We start from the raw sequence: 21,678 nt of genomic DNA, 5'->3' as shown, positions 1-21,678 counted from the left end.
CAACCTCTTTAGTGTGTGAAATCCCTGCCACACTTTGAGGATAATAGTACTTGGGAGTTAGCCAATCAACTCTGAAGTGTACCGCTGTGTTCTCCAGCAAGCCGCGTCTCTACTGTGTGTGAGTGTGTGCTTAGGTGGTGAGATGCCCTTTCCCTTGGCTTAAGATGCTTGGCTCTTCTGCATGCCCATTCTGCTCCTGAAAGCTGCGCTTCTATCAGAGCCCTGGCTCGACTCAACAATGGATTCCCTGGTCCGCTGCCAGCATCATGAATCATCCAGAGACTTCATGGGACGATGCTTAAGGGAGGTTGCTGACAACTCCCATCCTCTGCAAAAAGCAGTTTCGATGTACAGCACTTTACACTCAGGATGTCTGCTGTTCTTGCAGAAGCCTGCCATGTGACCAGGGTGCACATGGCCTCTGTGACCCACTCAGATACTTAAGAAATAGAACGGAGTTTTTTGATGACATAGCATCGGGCTTCTTTTCCTTGGTACTCCAAGACACTAGAGAACAAGACCATTCTTTGCCCCCTAGACATGGCTTCTTTTGGGGGTGCAGAGCTTCCTCCAAATTATGTTTATTTGGTCACAACATGGAACATTGCCTTAGTTTCAGTATGACTTATCTGAATACTTTTAAACATATACACAACTAAGCCCTCCCCACTACACACTCATTAATACTTAAGGGCTTGGAGCATACAAACACATACAGGCACTCGCATACATTTGTACATGTGAAAAGCACACGTATTTCGCAACCATGCATATCTGCACATCTTTACACAACCGTACACTAACAGAGTTTCTGCTACACTGACAATAAAAGTCTCACAGACCCAGCACGGGTAATACTACATTATGAAAGAATTACAAAAGAAAGTGCCTAAACCCACCTGTGTTACACGAGTGTCCCCTGAGGCCCTTCAGCTCTATCCCACCATGAAGGTGAACTGCTCCTAGGCTCTCCCCTTGCAAGGCCACTCTTAAACAGACGCTGTGTTTTGTGTTCGGCGAGGGAGGGCAACTGTGGTTTCGTTCCAAACTTTTAATATTGTTAAGATAGATGCTCAAGTCTGTGCAAGCTACTTGAAAATACACACAGCCCTCTCTGTGTGTCCAAGCCACGCAATGCACCCCAGTCCAAGAGTGGGAAGATTGGTTTGGTGCCCAAGCAAAAACGCCCTGACTCTGGTCCACAATGAAACCCAGCCTCCATGGAACCCAGCCCAAAGTTCCCAATTTGATGGGCAGCCGTTGTCTCCAACCTCCTTAATCAGTTTGAAACTCTCTTCAGTTCCTGTGTTTCGGATCATGAGACCAGACTAACCTGGCCTGTGCGGGGTTGGTGCGTCTGCATGGGGAATTGCACTAATCTGAATGTTTCTCTTTGTGTGTGCACCTTTACAGTGTTGTTTACCAGGATGGATTTTATGGTGCAGACATTTATGTAAGTATTCATTAACGTGCATGCTGTCCTCCTTACCTCCAGGAGTCATTCTTTATACAAGGTTGCTCTAAAGTCAGTAGGGACAAATTACCTCTTCTGGGTCAAAAGGGAATCCCCACCATGTCTTTCAAGGTGGAAGGGCTGCCGGTCATGAGCTCAAAGGACACGTGATTTGCTCTTTGAGGGGAATTAATGACTCGCACCTGGTCAGCTTTGGAAGCCACGAACACAACTGCACCCATTTAAAAAGGTGGTTTTTCTCTCATGCCAAATTGGAAACCCCACCCACAGTGACGTTCTCTCTAAAGCTCTCAATATGCTCTGTGCACTTTAAGTTTGATATGCGGAACAACAGCTGTAGTTACCAGCTGCAGAGAAGCGAAAGGTGTTTTCATGGCTGATAGTTTTTTATGCTTTCATTATAAAAGTAATTATTTATCGACAGGCTAGGATATTCCATTTCTCCCTTTTCTCTGAACACAGCAATAAACATCTAATTCTGCCACCACAATGTGTAAGGCCTGGAATGTTAGGCCCTCCTCTCTAACCTCTCACTGTCTCCATCTCTCCAAACAGATCTAGAACTATTTGCTGATTTGTCCCATTTCATGAAACTCCTCCTTAGGAGGGTGTGCCACATCATGAGGCAACACTGGCGTGGTGAAAATTGCTTGGAATAAACTAAGCAGGCAGTAGAGCAATCCATTTCCAAAATCTCTCTCTCTCTCTCCCTCTCCCCCGCCCCTGTCTCTGTCTCTGTCTCTCGCTGTCTGTGTGTATGTTTCTCTTTCTCTGTGTGTCTCTCTCTGTCTCTGTCTCTCTCTCTCCCTCTCCCTCTCTCTCTCTGTCTGTCTGTCTCTCGCTGTGTGTTTCTGTCTGTCTCTCTGTCTGTCTCTCTCTCTGTTTCTGTCTCTTTCTCTCTCTTTGTTTATTTCTCTCTGTCTCTCTGTCTCTCTGTTTCTCTGTGTCTCTGTCTCTGTCTCTCTCTGTCTCTCTCTCTCTCTCTCACACACACACACACACACACACACACACACACACACAGATTTACCATTAATGAATGAGCATGATTAAACAGTCTTACTTGTTTTTCATATAAGAAAAATCAAACGATGTATCTGCACAAATTGTTGCTATTTATCAGAAAATAGCTGGTTATTTTATTTCATCCCTTTTGAATCTTACAGTGCTGCAGTTTTGCAGCAAGGTAATAATCTCCATTAGTGGTGGTCTTAGTTTCCTTCTGATCACATCCAAGACACTTGTTGTCATCTTCCGGTTAGTACAGTTTTGCCCTCTTGCTTAGACTAGCATGAATGAACATGTTATTCATTTATCCCGAGAACAACTGACTTCCCTCTGTTACAACACTTAAGCTGCCCCATCTGTGCCCTTTTCCCCAGAATTTGAATTCATGCTATTTCAAGTATGAGGTGGGCAGAACCTGGTCCTACCCTCAGGTGTAAAATGAATTCAAAGAGCAGGTCCATAGCCACAGCCTCCTTGTGGCCTGGTGTGGATTATGCAAATGAACCTATCCTCACTGAATCTGGGAGGTCAGAGGATATACTTAAGAGATAAAATCCAGTGGAAATAAAACAGACTCTATTAACATCTGTTCAAGAAAAAAGAAATATGAGAGTCCCTAGTTAAAAATAAAAGCAGTGCAATTACCTGTCCGTTATTGGGTAGCCACCTCTCTGTGCCTCAGTTTCTCATATGTAAAATAATTTATTAATTGTGCTTTCCCATGCATATTTCAAATGTATTATCTTTTGTCTGGCCTTGTGGATTCTTATGTAGCATGAAGAAAGTATTAGGTAGGGCCAAGGATGCTACAACAACAGGAAACAGGGCTGGGGAGAGATAGTTCAGTCAGGAACGTGATTGCCATGCAAAATTGAAAACAGAGTCCAGAGTCCCAGCCCCAACATACATGTCCAGACTTCTCAGTGCATGCCTGTTATTCCAGAACTGGGCTAGCAAAAAAGGGAGGAACCCCAGGATTTTGCAGACACCCAGCCCAGTGAGCTAGTGAGATCCAGGTTCAGTAAGGGACCCCCATCTCACAAAGTAAGGCAGAGGTTCAGTTGAAAATGATACCTGCTGTCAACCTCGGGCCTCTGCATATCTGTGTGCACACCTCCAATATGTGTGCATTTGTACACACATATACACACAGAGAGAGACAAAGAGAGGGAGGGGAGGAAAGGACTGATTTTAGCACTGTACACTGTGTATTCTGGGGTCCTAAGGGCTACATCAGGAGCCCACAGAGCATGTGAGAGCAAACAAAGTAGCTCAGAGAGTGGGCATGCAACTGCCTGAGCTCACTGAAGCTCACACAGGAGCATCAGTAGTCCTGCAGGAAGAGGCTTCCTGTGTCCTTGGGGTACATTTAGAAGCCTTTGTAACCCAGAAATTCAAGTTCCCTGTGCTGAGTGGAACAGCCCCCAAAGTTACAAATACGAAGATTGCGGCAAAGATCAGGTCCTACTGCCTGGTGACACGTCTTGCAAACTGCCGATACTACTTTTTCCTTCCATTCCAACCAATGGAATGTGACTTCAGTGTTTGTTCCAAGTGATGAGGTAACCCTGCTGAGGTACTAGGTTAGTTGGCCTCTCAGTCACTCAGCGGTTGTCCTCTGGGCTCACACAGAGCACCGTGGCACGGTGCTGCTGAGAGGTGTGTCCCTGTGTCATAGGAGTGGACTACAGCTTGGGACCTTCCGCCTCAGCAGCAGAGCAGGAGGAACATGGGCAGCTCTGACTTCAAAGGAAGTAAGTGGCGTGAATTATTGCCTACACTCTGGAATTCACAGAGCAAAGCTGAGCCGCACTGAAAGCATCACCTGAATGTGATGCCAATTGTGCTTCTGACCCACAGAGGTATTGGTCTGCAGACTGAGTAGTAGAGACTCCTTCAGGACCACACGTTTAAAGTCATGCTGGCTGTAGAGATTTCTTGAAAGTCATTTCCAGATTCTGACGCATTTAAAGAACGGTTTATTAATACAACAAATAGTTTCAGGGTTCCAGGATGCGTTAAGCTGGATCTGTCTCCAGTTGATTCTCTATAATCCATTAGGTAAAGGCAACAAGCCACTGATTTGGTTCCATCTGATCAAGGCATATCCTTCCTGCTCAGTCCCTCCCCCACCCTGCAGCCCATCAGAGAGGGTCAACCGCTATCACAGTAGAGAGCTCCCCAAAGCCACTGCCCTACTCCCTGTATGCACCCTGCTGCCTCCCTCCTTTTGACATTGTCCACCAAGGTCTCGCTCCCCTGTCACCAAAGTTGAATCTCTTAAGCATTTCTCCGACCTTTTAGTACTGCCATAGCACCAAGGATTGGAAAAACCTTCCAGACCGACACCCCGCCCCTCATTACAGGCAAGCCACTGGCTCCTCCCTTCAATGATCGCCTTAAAGTTTTTAGAGCGGAGAAGGTTGAGGGAAGAGAGAAAATGATCACAGATGCCTGGAAGTCGCCATAGAGAACAGTTTTGTCAGGAAGAGCCATGGACCACATGCTCAGGAAAAGCTATGAAAAGTGTATCCCTCCTATCCAGGGGTGGTGCCATGCCAGGATGTAGGCTCTGGGATAAACTTGTGTACCATGCAGACAGCAACTTATCAGAGTCGGAACAAGGGATTGGCAGGATTATCACTGAAGCCCTCCTCCCGAGGGGGCTATAACACACACTTCTATTTCAAAAGATAGGCATTCCATTTTTGTAAATAGCATACAAAGTCTGAAAGTTAACGTGTATCTTAGTGAAAAGTATTGGAATAAACTTATTAGTTAAATTTCTTACAGACAAAATGGATTTAAGGAAGAGAGGCTTATTTGCGACCAGGTTTGAGGGTACACTCAGTCATGACTGTAAGTCAAGGTGGTAGGAGCTTGAGGCAGCTGGTCACATGGCATCCACAGTCAGGAGGCAGATGGAAATGCATGCTAGTGCTCACTCCACTGTCTTTATTCATGCAGCCTGAGACCTCTGCCCATGGACGGGTGGCCATTCAGACTTCAATTAGCCCTGCAAAGAAACTCCCTGCCAGACATCGCCAGAGTTTTGCTTCCTAGGCAAAGCTAGACGCTGCCAAGCTGATAATTAATTAACCACCACACTCATTTTAATTAAAAAAAAATGTGTCAAATTTGATAATAATGAAAGAACAGTAAGAGCAGTATTAATTGAAAGTTGTGGAAGTAGACTTCCCTGGACCTACAGAGCTGGGTCTTCTGTTCGCAGGGGAAGCTGTAGACATCACAAAGCTGGACACTGACCCCAACGTAGACAATAAGTACCAGCTGACATTTGCAGGGAGTAAAAGAAGACGGGCATCTGATCAAGGATGATGATGGAAAATGAACAAAAAGACAGGGCAGGGTTACAGTAGGTCAATGGGAATGTAGCGAATGCTTGCTGGAAACTGGGGTAAGACAGCAGTAAACTAGGCGAGAGGATAAAGCGGGGAGGAGGAAGACAGAATGCACAGACAGGACGAGCACTGCCTGGTCTTTATTAAGAGGACTCTTAAGTTTCTGAAGAGGAGGAGCAAGGCTGAGCCCCGCCCCCAACATGTAAAGCTCACATTCCCTTTTATTGGAGCTTCTGGGCGGTACTCTGTGTCAACAAAACTACTTCTTAGTTCCGCCAGTAAGTAGGTGCGCTCCATGCTGAGTGAGCTTGGGAATAGGAGAAGAGAGCCTGGAACACAGATAGGAGGCATCCCCCACCCCAACCTTCAACACCAAGCCTATCCTTCCCAAGACTTTATGATAAAAGGGTCCAGGTGGGGATCAGTGTTAGACTAGCCATCTTCAGACTCTAGGAGGCTGAGCTAGGAGAGGATATTTATCATCCAATCTTTACCACAGCATCTCCTCCTCACCACAGCCCATGAGGCAGGAACTTTACCACACCATTTTCTTCACAAGAGGAATCGCTCCCAGCCCCCACCAAAAAATGATGAAATAATTTATTCCAAAATCTTCCTTAACACCAAGGCTTAAGCCCACGTGGTCTGAAGACAGAGTTCAACCCTTAAGCACTGGACATGAGATCCATTTAAAATGGTGGAATTCAGGAAGAGAAAGGCAGGGAAGAGAAAGAGAAGATAATATAGAGGTTATGAGGGAATGAGCCTGAAGAGATGGCTTTACATTTGCTGCTCCATCCTAAGGATCAGAGTCCAGCCCTGGAAACCATGTAACAAGCCAGGTATTAGAATTCTGGCCTCTGGAGCTGCCCAAGAAACATCCATTCACACACTCAAAGACAGAACAAAAATAAGATAAAGAAGAAGAGGCTAGCTCAACCCTAAAGGGGTGAGCAGACCATTAGACAGTAATATCCATATCTGAAACATTCAAATGAACGATGAAAACTAGGAAGAAAGGTAAGAAGTGGGGAGAGAAAAGAGAAACAGGGGAGGAGAGCGAGAGAAAGAGAAGACAGTGAGAGGGAATTTAAATAAACATGGATAAGTGCAGCTCCGTGCACTTAAAGTGCAATTAAAAAGAAGGAAAGCCAAGTGACTTTTAAAAGTGTATACACAGACCAATAGGGTAGGTCCCTAAATGTCAAGGCAGAGACTTATTTCTCTTTCCACCTCCAGCGGCCCATGTGAAATAGCTCCAGAAGCAACTCTCTCGTTTCCCAGCGGCTCACAATGCCGAGCTGAGATCTGAGTTAAGCATATAAAGGGTGTGTGCACCTCCCATGGCTGTCTTATGTGCACCCACAGATTCACTAGCCAAGGCTCTTATAAATACCACGCAAGCCCTCAGTGTGATCACTGCCATTGTGAGATGCCATTTTGCTGTGTGAGCAGAAAGGGCTAAAAGCTGTTGTCTCGGTTGGGTTGTTGCTGCGCAGTTATGTTAGCCTCCGAAGTCATTGGCATAAAAACCAGATCCTCAGGTAAGCCCAGAAAATTCCAACCACGAGATAAAGAGAGATCCATAATACCGAAACTGTAGGGGTGTCGAGTAAAAGGTGAGAAGCCATGAAGATATCCTTTCGTCTTCTTAAAAGTGAGCATCGGTGTCTCCCAAATGCAGAGCATGCAGTTTGAGCTAGCTCCATGTTCACCTACATTGTAACTGACCCCCCCGCCTTTGGTTTGGCAGGTCGCTCTCAATACTGAGCTATAAGAGAAGCAAACTTGTAAATGAATCGCTCCAGGGTTGCTGTCTGACTTGTGCACTTTCTTTTATTTATTTCATTTTTTTTTTTTTGCATTGAAAACATTACATCTCTGTTTCCTTATAGAGTAGTGTATCAGGAGCCAGTGTATGGCAATAAATTGCTACAGGTATGAATTTCTGACTGACGGAAAGCCCTCATCACTGTGGTTGTGGGTTTGTTCTGAAATCCTGACTAACAAGACAATTCTCGGGAGGGCAAATGGTCTCTAATCTAGAGCTATGCAGCCTTGACTGAATTTTCCAGTTTTAATGCAGATTTATCTTTGCTGCCTTCTGATACGTCCGCAGTGGGGTTGGGACATATTCTTCCAAATATCAGCATTGTATTTGTAGACGCGGATAGATCATGAGTTTGCCATGTTAGAGGTCGAATGTGGCTTTTCATTTTTTGAGTCACAAAATTTAAACAATCAAAAAAGTGTCTTTTTAATGGGCCAGGAAGTTGGATGCCTGGGTAAAAGTGTTAGCTGCTAGGGCCTGGTGGCTTCCTTGAATTTGACGCACAGAAACCCAGGTAGAAGGAAAGAAGTGACTCCTGAAAGTTGTCATCTGACCCCTACATATAAACTGTGGTATGTGTGCACACCACACCACACAACATGCCCCCCCACACTCACTACATGTATACACACACAACAAATCCAGAAATAATGATTAACAATAACAACGATGATAAAATCCTGCCTTAAAATGTATCTAGACTTGATATAAATTTACCAGAAAGAAAGAATTTTCGGATTATGAAGACTGCTTAGCAGGTGAAGCCCTTGGTGTACAAATGTGAGAACCAAAGAAACCAGGTAGAGCGAGATATAGCACCCCTTGTCTGTTTCATCACTGCTACAGGGAGACGTGAGGCGAAGATTCTAGGAAGCCCACAGGCCAACCAGGCTCCTGTGCATTGTAAGAAACAGCAAAGGGCAAGGCAAGGGCCAACATGCAAGGGGACACCCACACTCAAGCCATGGCACATGTGTACACACACACACACACACACACACACACACACACACACACACACACACAGGCCACAAAGTATGTGGGGGATTATAGCTTTTTTAGAATAGGATTTCTCTAATCTCTGGTATGTTCTTAGAATACAGTAGAATCTTTAAATCAGCAACCTCTCATGCCTCGCTCCGTGAGACTCTGCATATCTAATGTCTCCTGTCATGTCCCTGCTTTCACTGTAGGTAGCCAGAAAATTTTTATTCCACTTGTTAACCCTGCTCCTCACTGTTAAAGAAACACCAAAGGAATAAATCTGTAGGAAGTTAAAAAAAAACAAAAGTCAATACATCCATCCACCACTGGCAAAAAGTCTTAAAATGTGGTCTACAGCTGACATTAAAACTGCTATGCAAAGTGAGAGGTGATAGCACAGATGGCCCAATGGCACTGCCCTGCCATCCCAGCACTTGAGAGTCAGCTACAGGAGGATTGCAAGTTCAAGGCTAGTATAGGCTTGGTCAGTTAATGAGATCCTGTCTCAAAACCTGAAGCCAGAAAGAAGGCTTGGGTTGTAGGTCAGTGATAGAGTACCTGTCTGCTGTGCACAAAGCCCTTGGTTCATTCTCCAGTAAAGCGCGCACACACATACACACATACACACACACACACACACACACACACACACACACACACACAAATCTTTTTATGAATAGAATAGATACAACTGTGTGATACCTATTTTTTCTCCTTTGATTTGGAGAAAGAAAATGTCTCCTTTTCTGTGACATTATTTTCGTTAGTGGGGTCTGGAGGCACCAGGTTCGACAAGACCTGGGTCTGTTGACCTCAAACAGGAGGCAGATTTCATTCTTCAGACATCAGCACAAAATAACGCAGAAGCTGTGGCTCTGCTCAACAAGCTGTGGAGCACAGAGCAACACAGCTCATCTGAGTCACCTTTTAGAAAAGCAAATTAAAGCAGTTTGTATCTGTGGGCCATTTTACAGTGTGTGCACATACACTGCCTCGACGCACAGTCCCACCGTTGCTGTAATATGAATTTCATGCAGAAGAGAGCTAGGAAAGGACAATGTATAGTGCAGAGCGGTGGCGTGATCAAGCCACCAAATCCTTTTCACCCCATTATCACATATTGCAGGGACCAACACTATAGCCAGCAGCCTGGTGGATGCTTACATTTAAATAAAATTAACTGGGAACCGTAGGGGAGGGGGGCTCCTTTGGTAAAGTGCTTGCTTTGCAAGCAGAAAAACCTAAGATGGATCTTCAGAACTAAGGGTTTTTCTGTTTTCTTTTGCTTGTTCATTTGGTTTTTAAACGCGAGCACAGAGGCGTCTCTTTCTAATCCCAGAGCTGGAAAGGTAGCAGTAGGATCTATAGGGCTTGCTTGACAAGTCGTAGAGTAATGAGAGACCCAGCACAGAGAGAGACAGAAAGAGAAAGGGAGGAAAGAAGGAAAGAAGGAAGGAGAGAAAGAGAACAGTGCCTAAGGAGGTTGTCCTCTGGCCCCTAAACACATGAACTCTCTCATATGTGCACACACACAAACACACATATAACACAAATTGATGTACTCTTAGTCAGTCTGGTGTAACTGTAATCCCAGTGTTTGAGAAATGGAGACAGGAGGGTCACAAGTTCAAAATTTGTTTGACCTACATCATCAGCTCAAGGCCAACTTTATAAGACTCCGTCTCAAAATAAAAAGAAGAAAGGTTTGTTTTGTTTTTAAGAAACACTTGGGAAATAGTTTAATGGTAGAGCATCGTATCAGCATTTACCAGATCCTAGTACCTACAATAGAAATAATAAAGTAAAATTAAATCAAATCAATGAAAGATAAGTAAAATTGAAATGTCAATTAATTGCATTGCCCACATTTCAAGTGTTAAGAAAATGCCTAAGACATTTGGCCACCGTGGTGGACAAGCCGCAGGGAGGACATTGTTGTCATCATCATGTTATCAAGGTCAAAACCACTTCACTCACTCTAAAGATGGCAGCAGAGTAGGATACTGAGTCTGAGGAATACTTGGTGGAAGCTGGAGAGACCACTCTGCAGTTACAAGGGCTTGCTGCTCATAGGAGGGCCAGTGTTAGTTCTCAGCCCTGTCCTTGGGTACCCCCAACCATGTTTAACTACACAGCCAGGGGCTCCAATGTCCTCTTCTGACCTCTGTAGGCACATTCACACAGGTGTCATACATCTACACAGATACAAATAAATAAAAACTGAAACATAAACTTGGCTAGGGATACAGAACAGTTGATAAGGGCTTGCCTAACACGCAGAAAGCCCAGCCCACTCCTCTGTGTACCTCAAGGGGTGGAGACTGGATTGTTGGAAATCTCACAAATAGAATTTAAAAAAAAAAAAAAAGAAAAACAGGTTTGTTTGTTTGTTTGTGTTTGTTTAAAGACAGTGCAGGTTTGCATAGCTGCACTTCCATTCCCGGGATAAAGGCAGGGAAGCTAGGTGACCTCTGTTTGCCCTTGTCTTCCCACTGTCCACTTCCTGCTCACTGTCATGGCAGATCCTTCGCAGATGGTGAGAGAACAGTGTGTAATCTGAGTCGCAAGAGTTTGCAAAGGAGACATTGCTGGCAACAGAATCCATGTCACTATTTAGAATTTATTTAGAAGTCAGAACAAATAGCTTTGTTTGCTTCTTGTTTGTTTGTTTGTTTAGTTATGTATTGCTGTGGACAAAGAGACAGACAGGCAGACACACACACACACACACACACACACACACACACACACACACACACACACACTACCACCACCACCACCACCGCCACATGCACATACCATCCAATTGCTGCTAATGCCTCATAGCCATTGGCCAAGCAATTCTAACACCTTCCTACCTCATTAAATTCAATGCACAGACTCACATACTTATATCATTCTGATAGTTCATGAAAGCCAAGAAAAATAGTCAAGTAGATTAAAAGAACAACTCTAGAAAACTGGTGACCTGATTTCTCCTTGGCCCATCATCCCTCCTCTGGAGTTCCGTGCAGCTCTGACACCTGCTTTGTTTTTATGACTCTTCAGCACTTTTAATGAGTTCCCCCATTCCTCATTAGAGAACTCGGTGTTTGGAGCACCAGGTGGTGTCTGGCTAAGACCTTTTTTGTTTTAGATTACACATTTTTTTTTCCTTAAGGAAAGCTGACACAAAAACTCCTGGCTCTGTTTTCTTGGCGATTATCCACCAAGATGTCTTGGGTGTGTCTTTACTAAGGCTGATCCAAAGAACAAATTTCCTCATAGAAAAACTGGCTCTTTTGAGCTATCATGTACAGGGTAGAGGACTGCAGGAAGGGACATTGGAAGAAACTATTGAGAGTTGTTTCCTGCATGTTTAAAGTTACTTTTGCAGCCTCGCTTCATCCCTGTGTATAAGGCCACATGGATGACACTTGCCAACTTTGCCCCCCTGCCATTGGGCATTTTGCTGTTGTCAGCCCTCTAACTCAGCCCTCTGCCCTGAGTTTGCCCCTCACACCGAAGCGGAGACTCCATCCCTTGGAGGACTGCAGTACTGTGCCTTCTCATTAGAGCCTGAGTAAGGCCCTGCTGATCCAGTTTGTTAATTATGCTGAGATCATTTGGTGGTAGCTGACATATTGCCCTGGTCTGTTGAGCAAGAAGCCGTTATTTTCTCAGTTTGATAATCAATGCTCCACTGCACACAATTCCTTTTCAATAAGCCCATTTGCTCTTCCTCTTTGCTTAATTGAACAATGGCCATTACTGGGACACAGAACTAAATGTTAATTATTTTCCTTTTCAGATTTTTTTCTCATAATGCTTTTATTTACAAATTGGAAGGCTTTATCATATTCCCCTCTTTTAATCCAAATCCCATATCTGAATGCACGTGAGGGATATGTGTGACCTGTAGCAGTGGCTTGTAGCAGTGTGATATTTTCAGCTGAAATGACAGAATTTTTGACAATTATTAACTTTTGTAATAATTATGGAATCTTAATAAAGCCTTCTATAAAACATCAGTGATTAAATGACCACATACACACACTCACACACACACACACACATACACGCACACACACACGCGCGCACACACAAAATTACTCCTCTGGTTTCAAAATTAATATCAGGCAGAAGAGTATTTACTTTTTATAAAGAAATAATCGAAGGTCACTTAATAAAATTTAAGTTAATATTTGGTAAGTTATGCTGAAGCATAGTCATTTCTGAAAACCTGGAAAGTTCAGTAAAGTCGGAAGAATATTCACTCCTCACCCCCAGGACACTGCCATTAACACTTAGGTGCGTTTCTTCCAAAGGGCCCTGGGGTTCTGCCTTCGGAAGATGTGCTCAGGGTTTCTAACCTTTAACACACAGCCAGGCCTGGTGTTCAACCTATTCTCTCTTCAGTACTTTTCTACTTCTGCTCTGATACTAAGCTTTCATTAACCTCAGCCTTGGATGGGTGGAACTTGGGTACCTGCTGTTCTGCTGTGGGCTCCTCCCCGCTGGGTGTCGCTGAACTGGGTTCTGTGTTCCTAAGCCTCATCTTTCCTTGTGTTTTAGGGTGGTTATGCTGCATACCGCTACGCCCAGCCCACCCCTGCCACTGCCGCTGCCTACAGTGACAGGTAAGAGGCTTCCTTTTCTAGATGGCTTGAAGACAGCCGGTGGGGACAGGAGATTCTTATTCTTATTTGATCTTGCTTGAAAAAGAAAAGTGCATGACTACTGAGGAGGAAACCCCTACAAGTTACGTCCCATGGTGAAGCAACAGGCTACTTGGAACCAAGATGGGTGCTTAGGCTTTGCTCATTGTGAGCTCCTCACCCTGTCTGATGTAATGCTAAGAAAATCTGCTTTGTCCCTGGATAGCTGTTTTTCAGATCTCTTTATTCCTATAACTATGCATCTTGCACATGAAAGCAAGCAAGCGCGTGCGCGCGCGCACGCACACACACACACACACACACACACACACTGTGGTACAACTTTCTCATGGCCTTCTATGTACCTAGCTCATAGGAAGAGAATGAGACGGTAATAAGCCTACAGGTTCACTTCCTTTGCTACATGGCACCCAGGAAAACAACCCCCCTCTTCTCTATTGAATTCAAAATAAAGGAATGGGCAGTTGACCTGGCTTTCATAAGGGGAGTCATTGATCTTAGCAGTACCCAGTGCCCAAACTTACAAACATAAGCCAACTTTTATTTGCACGGCACACCTCACATGGAGACTGGCTGCTGGAGGTACAGAAGTGTATTTGAGAAATGCAGAATTCCGAATGAATGTGTATGAATGCCTTGGTCCCCAGGCTTTGGCGATGTGATGATGTTTCCAAAAACAGTTATAGCTATTTCTATGTAGGTGCCTTGTTGGGGGTTGGTGGGGGTGGGGGGGATGGGGGGAAGGGGGAGGGGCAGTAAACCAGCCAAACAACAAAATGCGTGTGTTTCCATATTGAATGCGATTTCCTGGCTCTGTTCTCTGAGGAATCAATGTGAATGTTTAGGTGCTCTGCATGCGTGAATGTCCCGGAGGGTGCTTATTTTCCTGATGACTCTTTTTCATTTGAGGAGATGTTTCATGAATAAAAATAATAATGGTAACGATTTGCATGTGTGGCTGAGGCATGCTGGGTCAGACAGGTAAGCGAGCAGGTGAGGGGTGTGGCCCATGAGTGAGAACTGTCAGAAGACACTGGGCACCAGCCTGGCTTGGGGCCATGCTGTTCCTCCCGGTTTGCTGTGGTGCCCTTTTCCTGCACCTCATCCCATTTCTCACAAGAAGGGTTGTTAGCATGCAGCAGCTGCAGAATTCCCCTGCAGTTTAATAAAGCAAAAAAGAAATCCCTGAATTTAAGATGCCGTACTTAGCCCCACACACAAACTCGGCATAAATGAGCTGCGGCTTGCTGTCTGGCTACACACAGCAATTATCACTATTTTCTCATGAGCACTCATAACACGTTTTCCAAATTGTAGAAAATCTTCAAAGAAATCCAAGACACTGGCCAGACAGACTTGTAAATACATGAATTATCCATTTACCCAATCAGCCAGTTTGCCAAGAGACAGAATGCTTCATGTAAATTATTATCTTCAGTGTTCTCTGCCACTGGATTAGGACAATTGAGAGGGTCAAAGAGGCTAATAAAAATGATGACAATCTTGAAATACTTGAGATCATTCTACAAATGAAAAGGCTTAAATGTTATTAAATTCCATGCACCGAAGATCCACACAGTCTCAATTGTAATGTGGCTCGGCTACAGCCCTTAATTATTTTTATGAAAATATCTCTAGATGCTAAATTCTCAAACGCCCACTTTGTACGTAATTATAATCATAGTAACTTTAGCCTGCTGTATAATTATAAGAATCTTAAACAGATTTATTTCTTTGAATGTTTATCTTGCTTCTCCTAAGAATAAGTGTTATCTAGCCCCAAGTTGAGAAAAGGTTAATTACAAAGATAGACTTTAAATCGCCTTCTTCAATAAGACTAATGTAGACACTTGACAGAAACAAACAATGTTTAATACTACTCTTAGCGTTACTGGGGGAAGTGCACCATCTCCACGTGCATCCATCTGAGACTGTTAAAACTCTCTGCATTGTGAAACACCATCTATGTAAATATCTGTATAAAACCTGCAATTTTAATATTACTAAGAATTCTTATTGGTGATTTATTCTACAGAAAAACTATCCTCGTTTTTGGACTGGTAAATGTTTAATAATGGCAATTCCCAGCTTAGAGTAACAGTTGCAGCTGATGGAACCCACTAACTATGTTCGTTTCCACGGGATTGGCCTCTTGCTGTTTATTAGACATATTTGCACATTAGGTCCTCTTGGTTGCTGTGGAAATTCATTACTGGCTCTATTTAACTTTATTGTGAGCAGAATACTTATCACCTATGGAATTATTCATTGAGGTAAACTCAGTAACAGGTCAATTACCAGAAAACAATCTCTAAAATGGAATTTCTGGTTTGATTTATCATTATTAAATTGTGGTACTTTTTATTTTTTAATCAATGCAGACCAAGAAGGGGCTTTATTTAAATATGGTCAGAGGAAAATAGAGAGTTATCACGATAGCTATTGAGGCTCTACAGAAGATACAGAGTCTATCTAGGGCAGTGATGAATTGTTGTATTTTTATACTATCCCGTCATTAGCATCGGTAGCAACAAGCTCTTACTTCCTCATCTCTTCAAGAGAGACAGGAGGACAAAGAGATAAACTTCCAAACCAAAAGAAAACTTTTCAGACTCCAAAGGAAAATCATCAGAGTGGGGAATGTTTGAGAAAGGGTCACAGGTCATCAACTTAATCAAAAGCAGCTCAATATCAAGCCTTCCCTGAGATTCACTCTTCAGCCTTCTCCAAGGTGGAAACAAGTCTGCAGGGCTCCCTGGCCCCTACCCGCTGGTAGGATTTTAACTTTCCTCAACACACATTACACCCTTATACAATTAAAGATTCAGGAACCCTTCAAGAAGTATTGAACAGAGGTAACCTCAGCACTGCCGGGAAGGTCTTTAATGGGTACCTTCCAGCTCCCTGTCCACCATCTTCTGGCTAAATGATCATATATTGACAACCTCAGAGCAGCTGGAGGGTCTCTGTGTGTTGACCTTCTGAACAAAGACCATCTGCTGCTGGCCAAGCTTTTCCCAAGCCACAAAGATTGAAATGAAGTAGGAAACCTCACCGCCTCACTGACAACTGAGTAGGGTTAGGTGGACAGCTTTCCCAGGCATCTTATAAGAATTCGGTAAACACTCAACCTGATCAATTCTTCATTTTGTTAATCTTGCTTTGGTGTAATGGAAGCCAGCTGTCCAGACTCTCAAGGAAATTGTTTTCTGAGCTTGAACCAATCAGAGCATGGCGGTGGGGCCTGTGGTCATCTGGTCATTGCATGCTACTCGGTGTTGCTGATGTGTCTGCGGTACGTGCCGGGTTGGACAAGTCCATCACATTAGCTCCATGAATGGCTTGCTTGGAATAAGCCTGGGGTGCAGGTCTCTCTTTACTGATTGGCTCTTGGTTCTTTGTGTTTTATGGCTTGGTCCTTGTTGCATCTTTTGGCTGTCCAAATGGGAGGTGGGAAGAGAGGAAGATGCCCTGTTCAATGTATTATGCCACTCGTAGTTGCGGGGGTGGGGGGATATGTGATGTGTATAGAGCATAGATGAAGTACTTTGCCTAGAAAGACAAAGCCTGGTCATGCTTGTCTGCTTGCCGATACTCTAACATTCCCTAAGGATTGGTGCATGAAAGTGCCCCTCCACGTTAGGAAAGACAGGAGCTAGAAACAGAGCACTTAGAAAAGAGCCAAGCATGAAATGTCTTACTGTCAAGTGTAACAGTAAACACAGTTGTACCAGGGTCTATTTCTTATACCGACTAATATGTGGTTTTCTTGTCAAAAAGTACAGTATTAGTTTGAAAAGTAAGGTAGTATATAATACTGAAAGTTGAGGGATCATGCAAGAAGGAAGATTTCTATCAAGTTGTGTGTAGATAAGAATGTGCTCATTGGAAAGTTAGTGCCCACCAGTTGACACTTTTAGGAAATCCGTTTATGTTGAAATTTATTTTTATCTGAAATACGTTTTCTAGTATTTTTACTATAATGGGGTTTTCTTTGAGTTGCTATAGTATAAAAATGCATTTTTTTAAAATAACCAAGAATGATGTGTTCTAGAACATAGATAGAATGGAATATTAATAGTTATGTACAGATACATTCTGGGTAGGAGGTGCTTATTAAAACTCAACTGAAACTATGAAATATTTACTTGCAATACAGATTTACAAATGCGAGAGTTGACATCAGAGTGCAGAACCAGGCCACATAGGCATTCTTAGGCTAAGTTAACGTGCGAGCAACAGGGTTTTGCTTTCAATGTAGCTTTCTTTGGTTCCTGAGTCCTTAAAGTTTCACTGTTTTTACGTGATAAGAAAAGAAAGTTTAATATTGACAATCACATATACCTCAACTTAAAATAAACATAAGCAAAATGGTGTCATCTAACACACTTATTGGCAACTTCTGAGAGTCTGGGGAGAAATCTCAGAACAAGAAAGCCAGGATTTGCGGAGTTCAAGCAATCATGGTGTGTGTTAACCACCATCCAGACCAGGGACTCTGAAGCTGAAGATTAGATTAGTATCTTTCTTAGAGTGTAATAGGCATGAGTAGGCATGCCTTTGGTGTCATTAAAAATTATATAGATGATGCAAGCAGAAATAAAAACATATGTAGATGGGGAGATGGATGGATGTGAAGAGAAAGAGAGGATGCTTAGAGCCATGAGTGGAAGGGAAAGAAAGCAGAGAGGGAGGACAGAGAAGAAAGACAGAGGGAAGGACAGAGTGGAAAGGAAAGAACAAGGGCCAGGGAACAAAAGTCCACGTTTCCTTCCTCTAACATTTCATCATGATCAAATCCACAAACAAGAACTAACTTCTTGGGTAAAACCTTAGTCTGGCGACTAAAGCAGCTGAGGTGTCTGAGTCCACTCCCGTTTATGCAGCACAACCCCTCCGTCTAGCCTCGGAGTTTTTTTTTTTTCTGGATTCAGATTTAAGATTGCCAAATTACCACCATGAGAATAGGCAAATGGCTTCATTTAAAATGATAAGTCATGGCCGGCCAGTGGTAGCATATGCCTTTAATCCCAACACTTGAGAGGTAGAAGCAGGCAGATCTCTGTGAGTTTGAGGCCAGCCTGGTCTACAACACAACACAAGCTCCAGGACAGCCTGGGCTGTACAGAGAAACCCTGTCTTGAAAAACAAAAATAACTAAATAGACAAATAAACAAAGATAAGCCATTTACTTTGCATCTTTATCTAATTTATATATACCTTATACAATTATACAGAGAGAGAGAGAGAGAGAGAGAGAGAGAGAGAGAGAGAGAGAGAGATAAACATGTATATGGAAATTAATGTTGATACCATAAAAAATAAAGGAGCATCCTGAATAAAAAGCTCACCATTTCAGGAATTATTATTATTATTATTATTATTATTATTATTATTATTATTATTATTATTATTATAGAAAAGGCTATTTCACAAAAATCATTGTATCATCTGAACTTGACTCTTTTTTTCTAGTCATGCACTAAAATATAGTGTGTAATGTGTACACTGTGTAGGGGGTTTAATGAGCACAGACAGCCCAGAGGAGGGGCTGGCTGCATTTTCTGGTTTCTCAACTCTCCTTTTCCAAACCAGATGTAATAAGAATTCCAACTATTCTGAACATGAGAAGCAAGCCCATGCCTGTTCTTAGGGACATGTGTGAGGAGAGGTCTCAAGTTCACAGAGCCACTGCCTTCCTGAGCCAGGAGAGCTGGGAAAGTGGGGTATGGAGGCCGACCATCTACTCCCTTTGGGGACTAGTGGGTTGTGCCCATGGTTCCTTCTGCCAGGAAGCTAAAAGGTACCTCTCCTAGCAAGAGAAAACAATGGGTTGTTTCTTCTTTTGTTACTTTATAGCCAATTTCCCTTTTTGTCCTCTGCCTTGAAAACATCAACCTTGACAGTTGTGGGGGGTGAGGGTAGGGGAGGTGGGGGTGGGGCTTCCATTTTACTTTTCGAGAGAAAACTCTTGGGAAAACCTGGAGAGGGTGTCACAAAATGTGGTCATGCCAAGCAAGAACGATGGTCCCAGGTCAACGCAGGACTTGGGGTGAAAGTTCAAGAGGGATTAGGATAGAGCCAAGAGCATCATCTGGCATGGCCCAGTGAGACAAAGCTCCTGAAGTCATTCCTGTCTGTCAGGTAGGAAGTGGCAGAGAGTAGGAGCCTTTTCTGCAACCTGTGATAGCAGCTTACTGACGTTGTTCCTGGTTCTAGTTTTCAGTCATTTTCTGTCACTGTGATGAGCAATTCTTGCTCTTTTTAAAACAAAAGATGCGCTGTCACCTTATCATAGGAATGTAGCAGGAATGAGTCACTACTGTCTTTATTTATATCCATTCAGCAGTGCCACTGCTGCAACTACACTCAGGATTTTATTAAACATCTATATTGAAAGCATATATAGAAAGCATATATACATATATATAATTATATATCTATATGGCATGCTCGTGTACACACAGATATGTGTGTATTGTCTTATTTTTATATCTGTTTATTTTTTGCTTTTTCATTGAAAGTTTACTATGTAACAGATTGAGTTACTGTTTTGGGTGACACATAAGTCCTTCAGGAAGAGAAGAAGTTAATTGTTACAGATAATTCCAGGATATTGAAAAAGGAATGTGTTTCTGAGAATACCATCATATAAGACTCAAATGTCAGGCAAATTCTTTAATACACCATGTGCACACGTTGCTGCTTTTTAAAATTTGTTCGGATTCTACGTTCCCCCCAAAAAAGTTACAACTTTGCTAATCCTGTTTTCTCCCAATGTACCCTTGAAGTTGTCATTGATTTAATTTGAGAACAGCTAAGATGATTCTGAAACTGTAAAGAAAGGAGCAGAAAGGGCTTGAAATTTGGGTCCAGAGATGGCAAACTCTGAACGGCAAAGAGAAATACTGATGTTGTAAAGGGATCTATTTTCTGATTTTTCTCTTATTTTTTAACTTAGAGACGATTCACACACACACACACACACACACACACACACACACACACACACACACACACCTTAAATATGCCCAAGTTTTGCCTCAAGAACTAATTATCTTTTACTCATAACCTACCATGGCTTCTCTAGTGTTATGCACTATTGGGTGAATATGTAATTGAGGCACTTAAAAAAAAATAGACCTGTAATAATCTTCAGACTGGACCAACAAGGGACCAGGGAGAGATTAAAGGCATTCCAAACCCAGCAGACCATGGCCGTCACAGCCATGCAGGGAGCCACTTCTGCAGGTGACAAGGCAAGGTATAAGAGCTCCTTGGGTCGTGTCATGGCCTAATTACATGCTTCTCGCGCTGCAGATCATTGACTTGATGGGCCACAAAAAAGCAAATGAAATCTATCTTTTAAGTACTGCTATCAGGGCCCTCCCACGAATGTTCAGGAAGCCTTGGATTCCTGGAGGTCTGTCAGAAACCTGTGCTGAGAACACAGACCCCACACAGCCTCGGAGCGAATCCTTTCTACCACAAATAAAGGGTGAACTCTCTCGGTGGCAGTCACCCAGCAGAGTGGAAGGAAACACACCTGAAGTGGAATACTAGTTCGTGAAACGTTTGTAGATGGCTCCGCCTGAAGCTGGGAGAAGTCCTCGCTGAACAAACATGAGGACGCAAGTTCAAGTTCCCCGCGAGTGTGTAAAAGCCAGGAATGGCGGCAAGCATTTGGAATCTCAATGCTGGGACACAGTCAAATCTTTAGATCTTCCTTCCCAGCCAAGCTAAGACTACTGTGATTTTGACCTGTGTTCTTGCACACACACACACACACACACACACACACACACACACACACTTAAAATTACAAATTTAAAGCCCTTGTCTTTCTGTTCCCTTTTCTGATACTAGCTCCTATGCTAACCCTCTTATCTTTTGGGTGAGAAGGATTTTTTCCCCATCTCTGCTCCTCCTTCTCAGTCTATCAAAGCAAGCTATGACCACACACCTGAGAGTGCAGCTTGGCTGCTTTTTCTGAACTGGCTCCTTTTGGCACGTGGCATCTAAGTTTTTCTATATCTGTATGCAGAAATTCATGAAAAAAAAAAAACCCATCTGACAGAAACGAATGACTCTTGATGATTTTTCTCCCCAGTGTAGGTCACAGTGATGGATTCCTCTGGAATTCAGTGCTCTTCAAAATTGTAGTGCACTTCATACTTAATTAACATACAAAATAGTTGGAGGGGAAACAGCTTACTGTTGGGGGATGGGATGTTGGTGGATGAGAGCTGAGGAGATTCTTAATTAGCTAGCTCTGTGGCCTTCCATCTCAGCTTAGTTTTTCTGTACAATAACCCATGATGTTTAGACAGATGAATAGATTTCAAGGAGTCCAAAAAGCTA

At 43.2% G+C, this 21,678-nt stretch overlaps 1 protein-coding gene across 1 annotated transcript in view; it reads left to right on the top strand.

The window, feature by feature from the left end:
• The window catches only part of Rbfox1 (RNA binding fox-1 homolog 1), a 137,883-nt gene that overhangs the window by 92,220 nt on the left and 23,985 nt on the right, over positions 1-21,678 (top strand). Inside the window, exons 10-11 of the mRNA XM_051168095.1 lie at positions 1,414-1,453; positions 13,214-13,278. Of these exons, the coding sequence (XP_051024052.1) occupies positions 1,414-1,453; positions 13,214-13,278 (105 nt within the window). The remainder of the gene's footprint in view (positions 1-1,413; positions 1,454-13,213; positions 13,279-21,678) is intronic.

This window comes from Acomys russatus, chromosome 25, assembly GCF_903995435.1.
Source record: "Acomys russatus chromosome 25, mAcoRus1.1, whole genome shotgun sequence".
Classification (NCBI taxonomy): Eukaryota; Metazoa; Chordata; class Mammalia; order Rodentia; family Muridae; genus Acomys; species Acomys russatus.
This window is presented reverse-complemented; position numbering and strand designations above follow the sequence as displayed.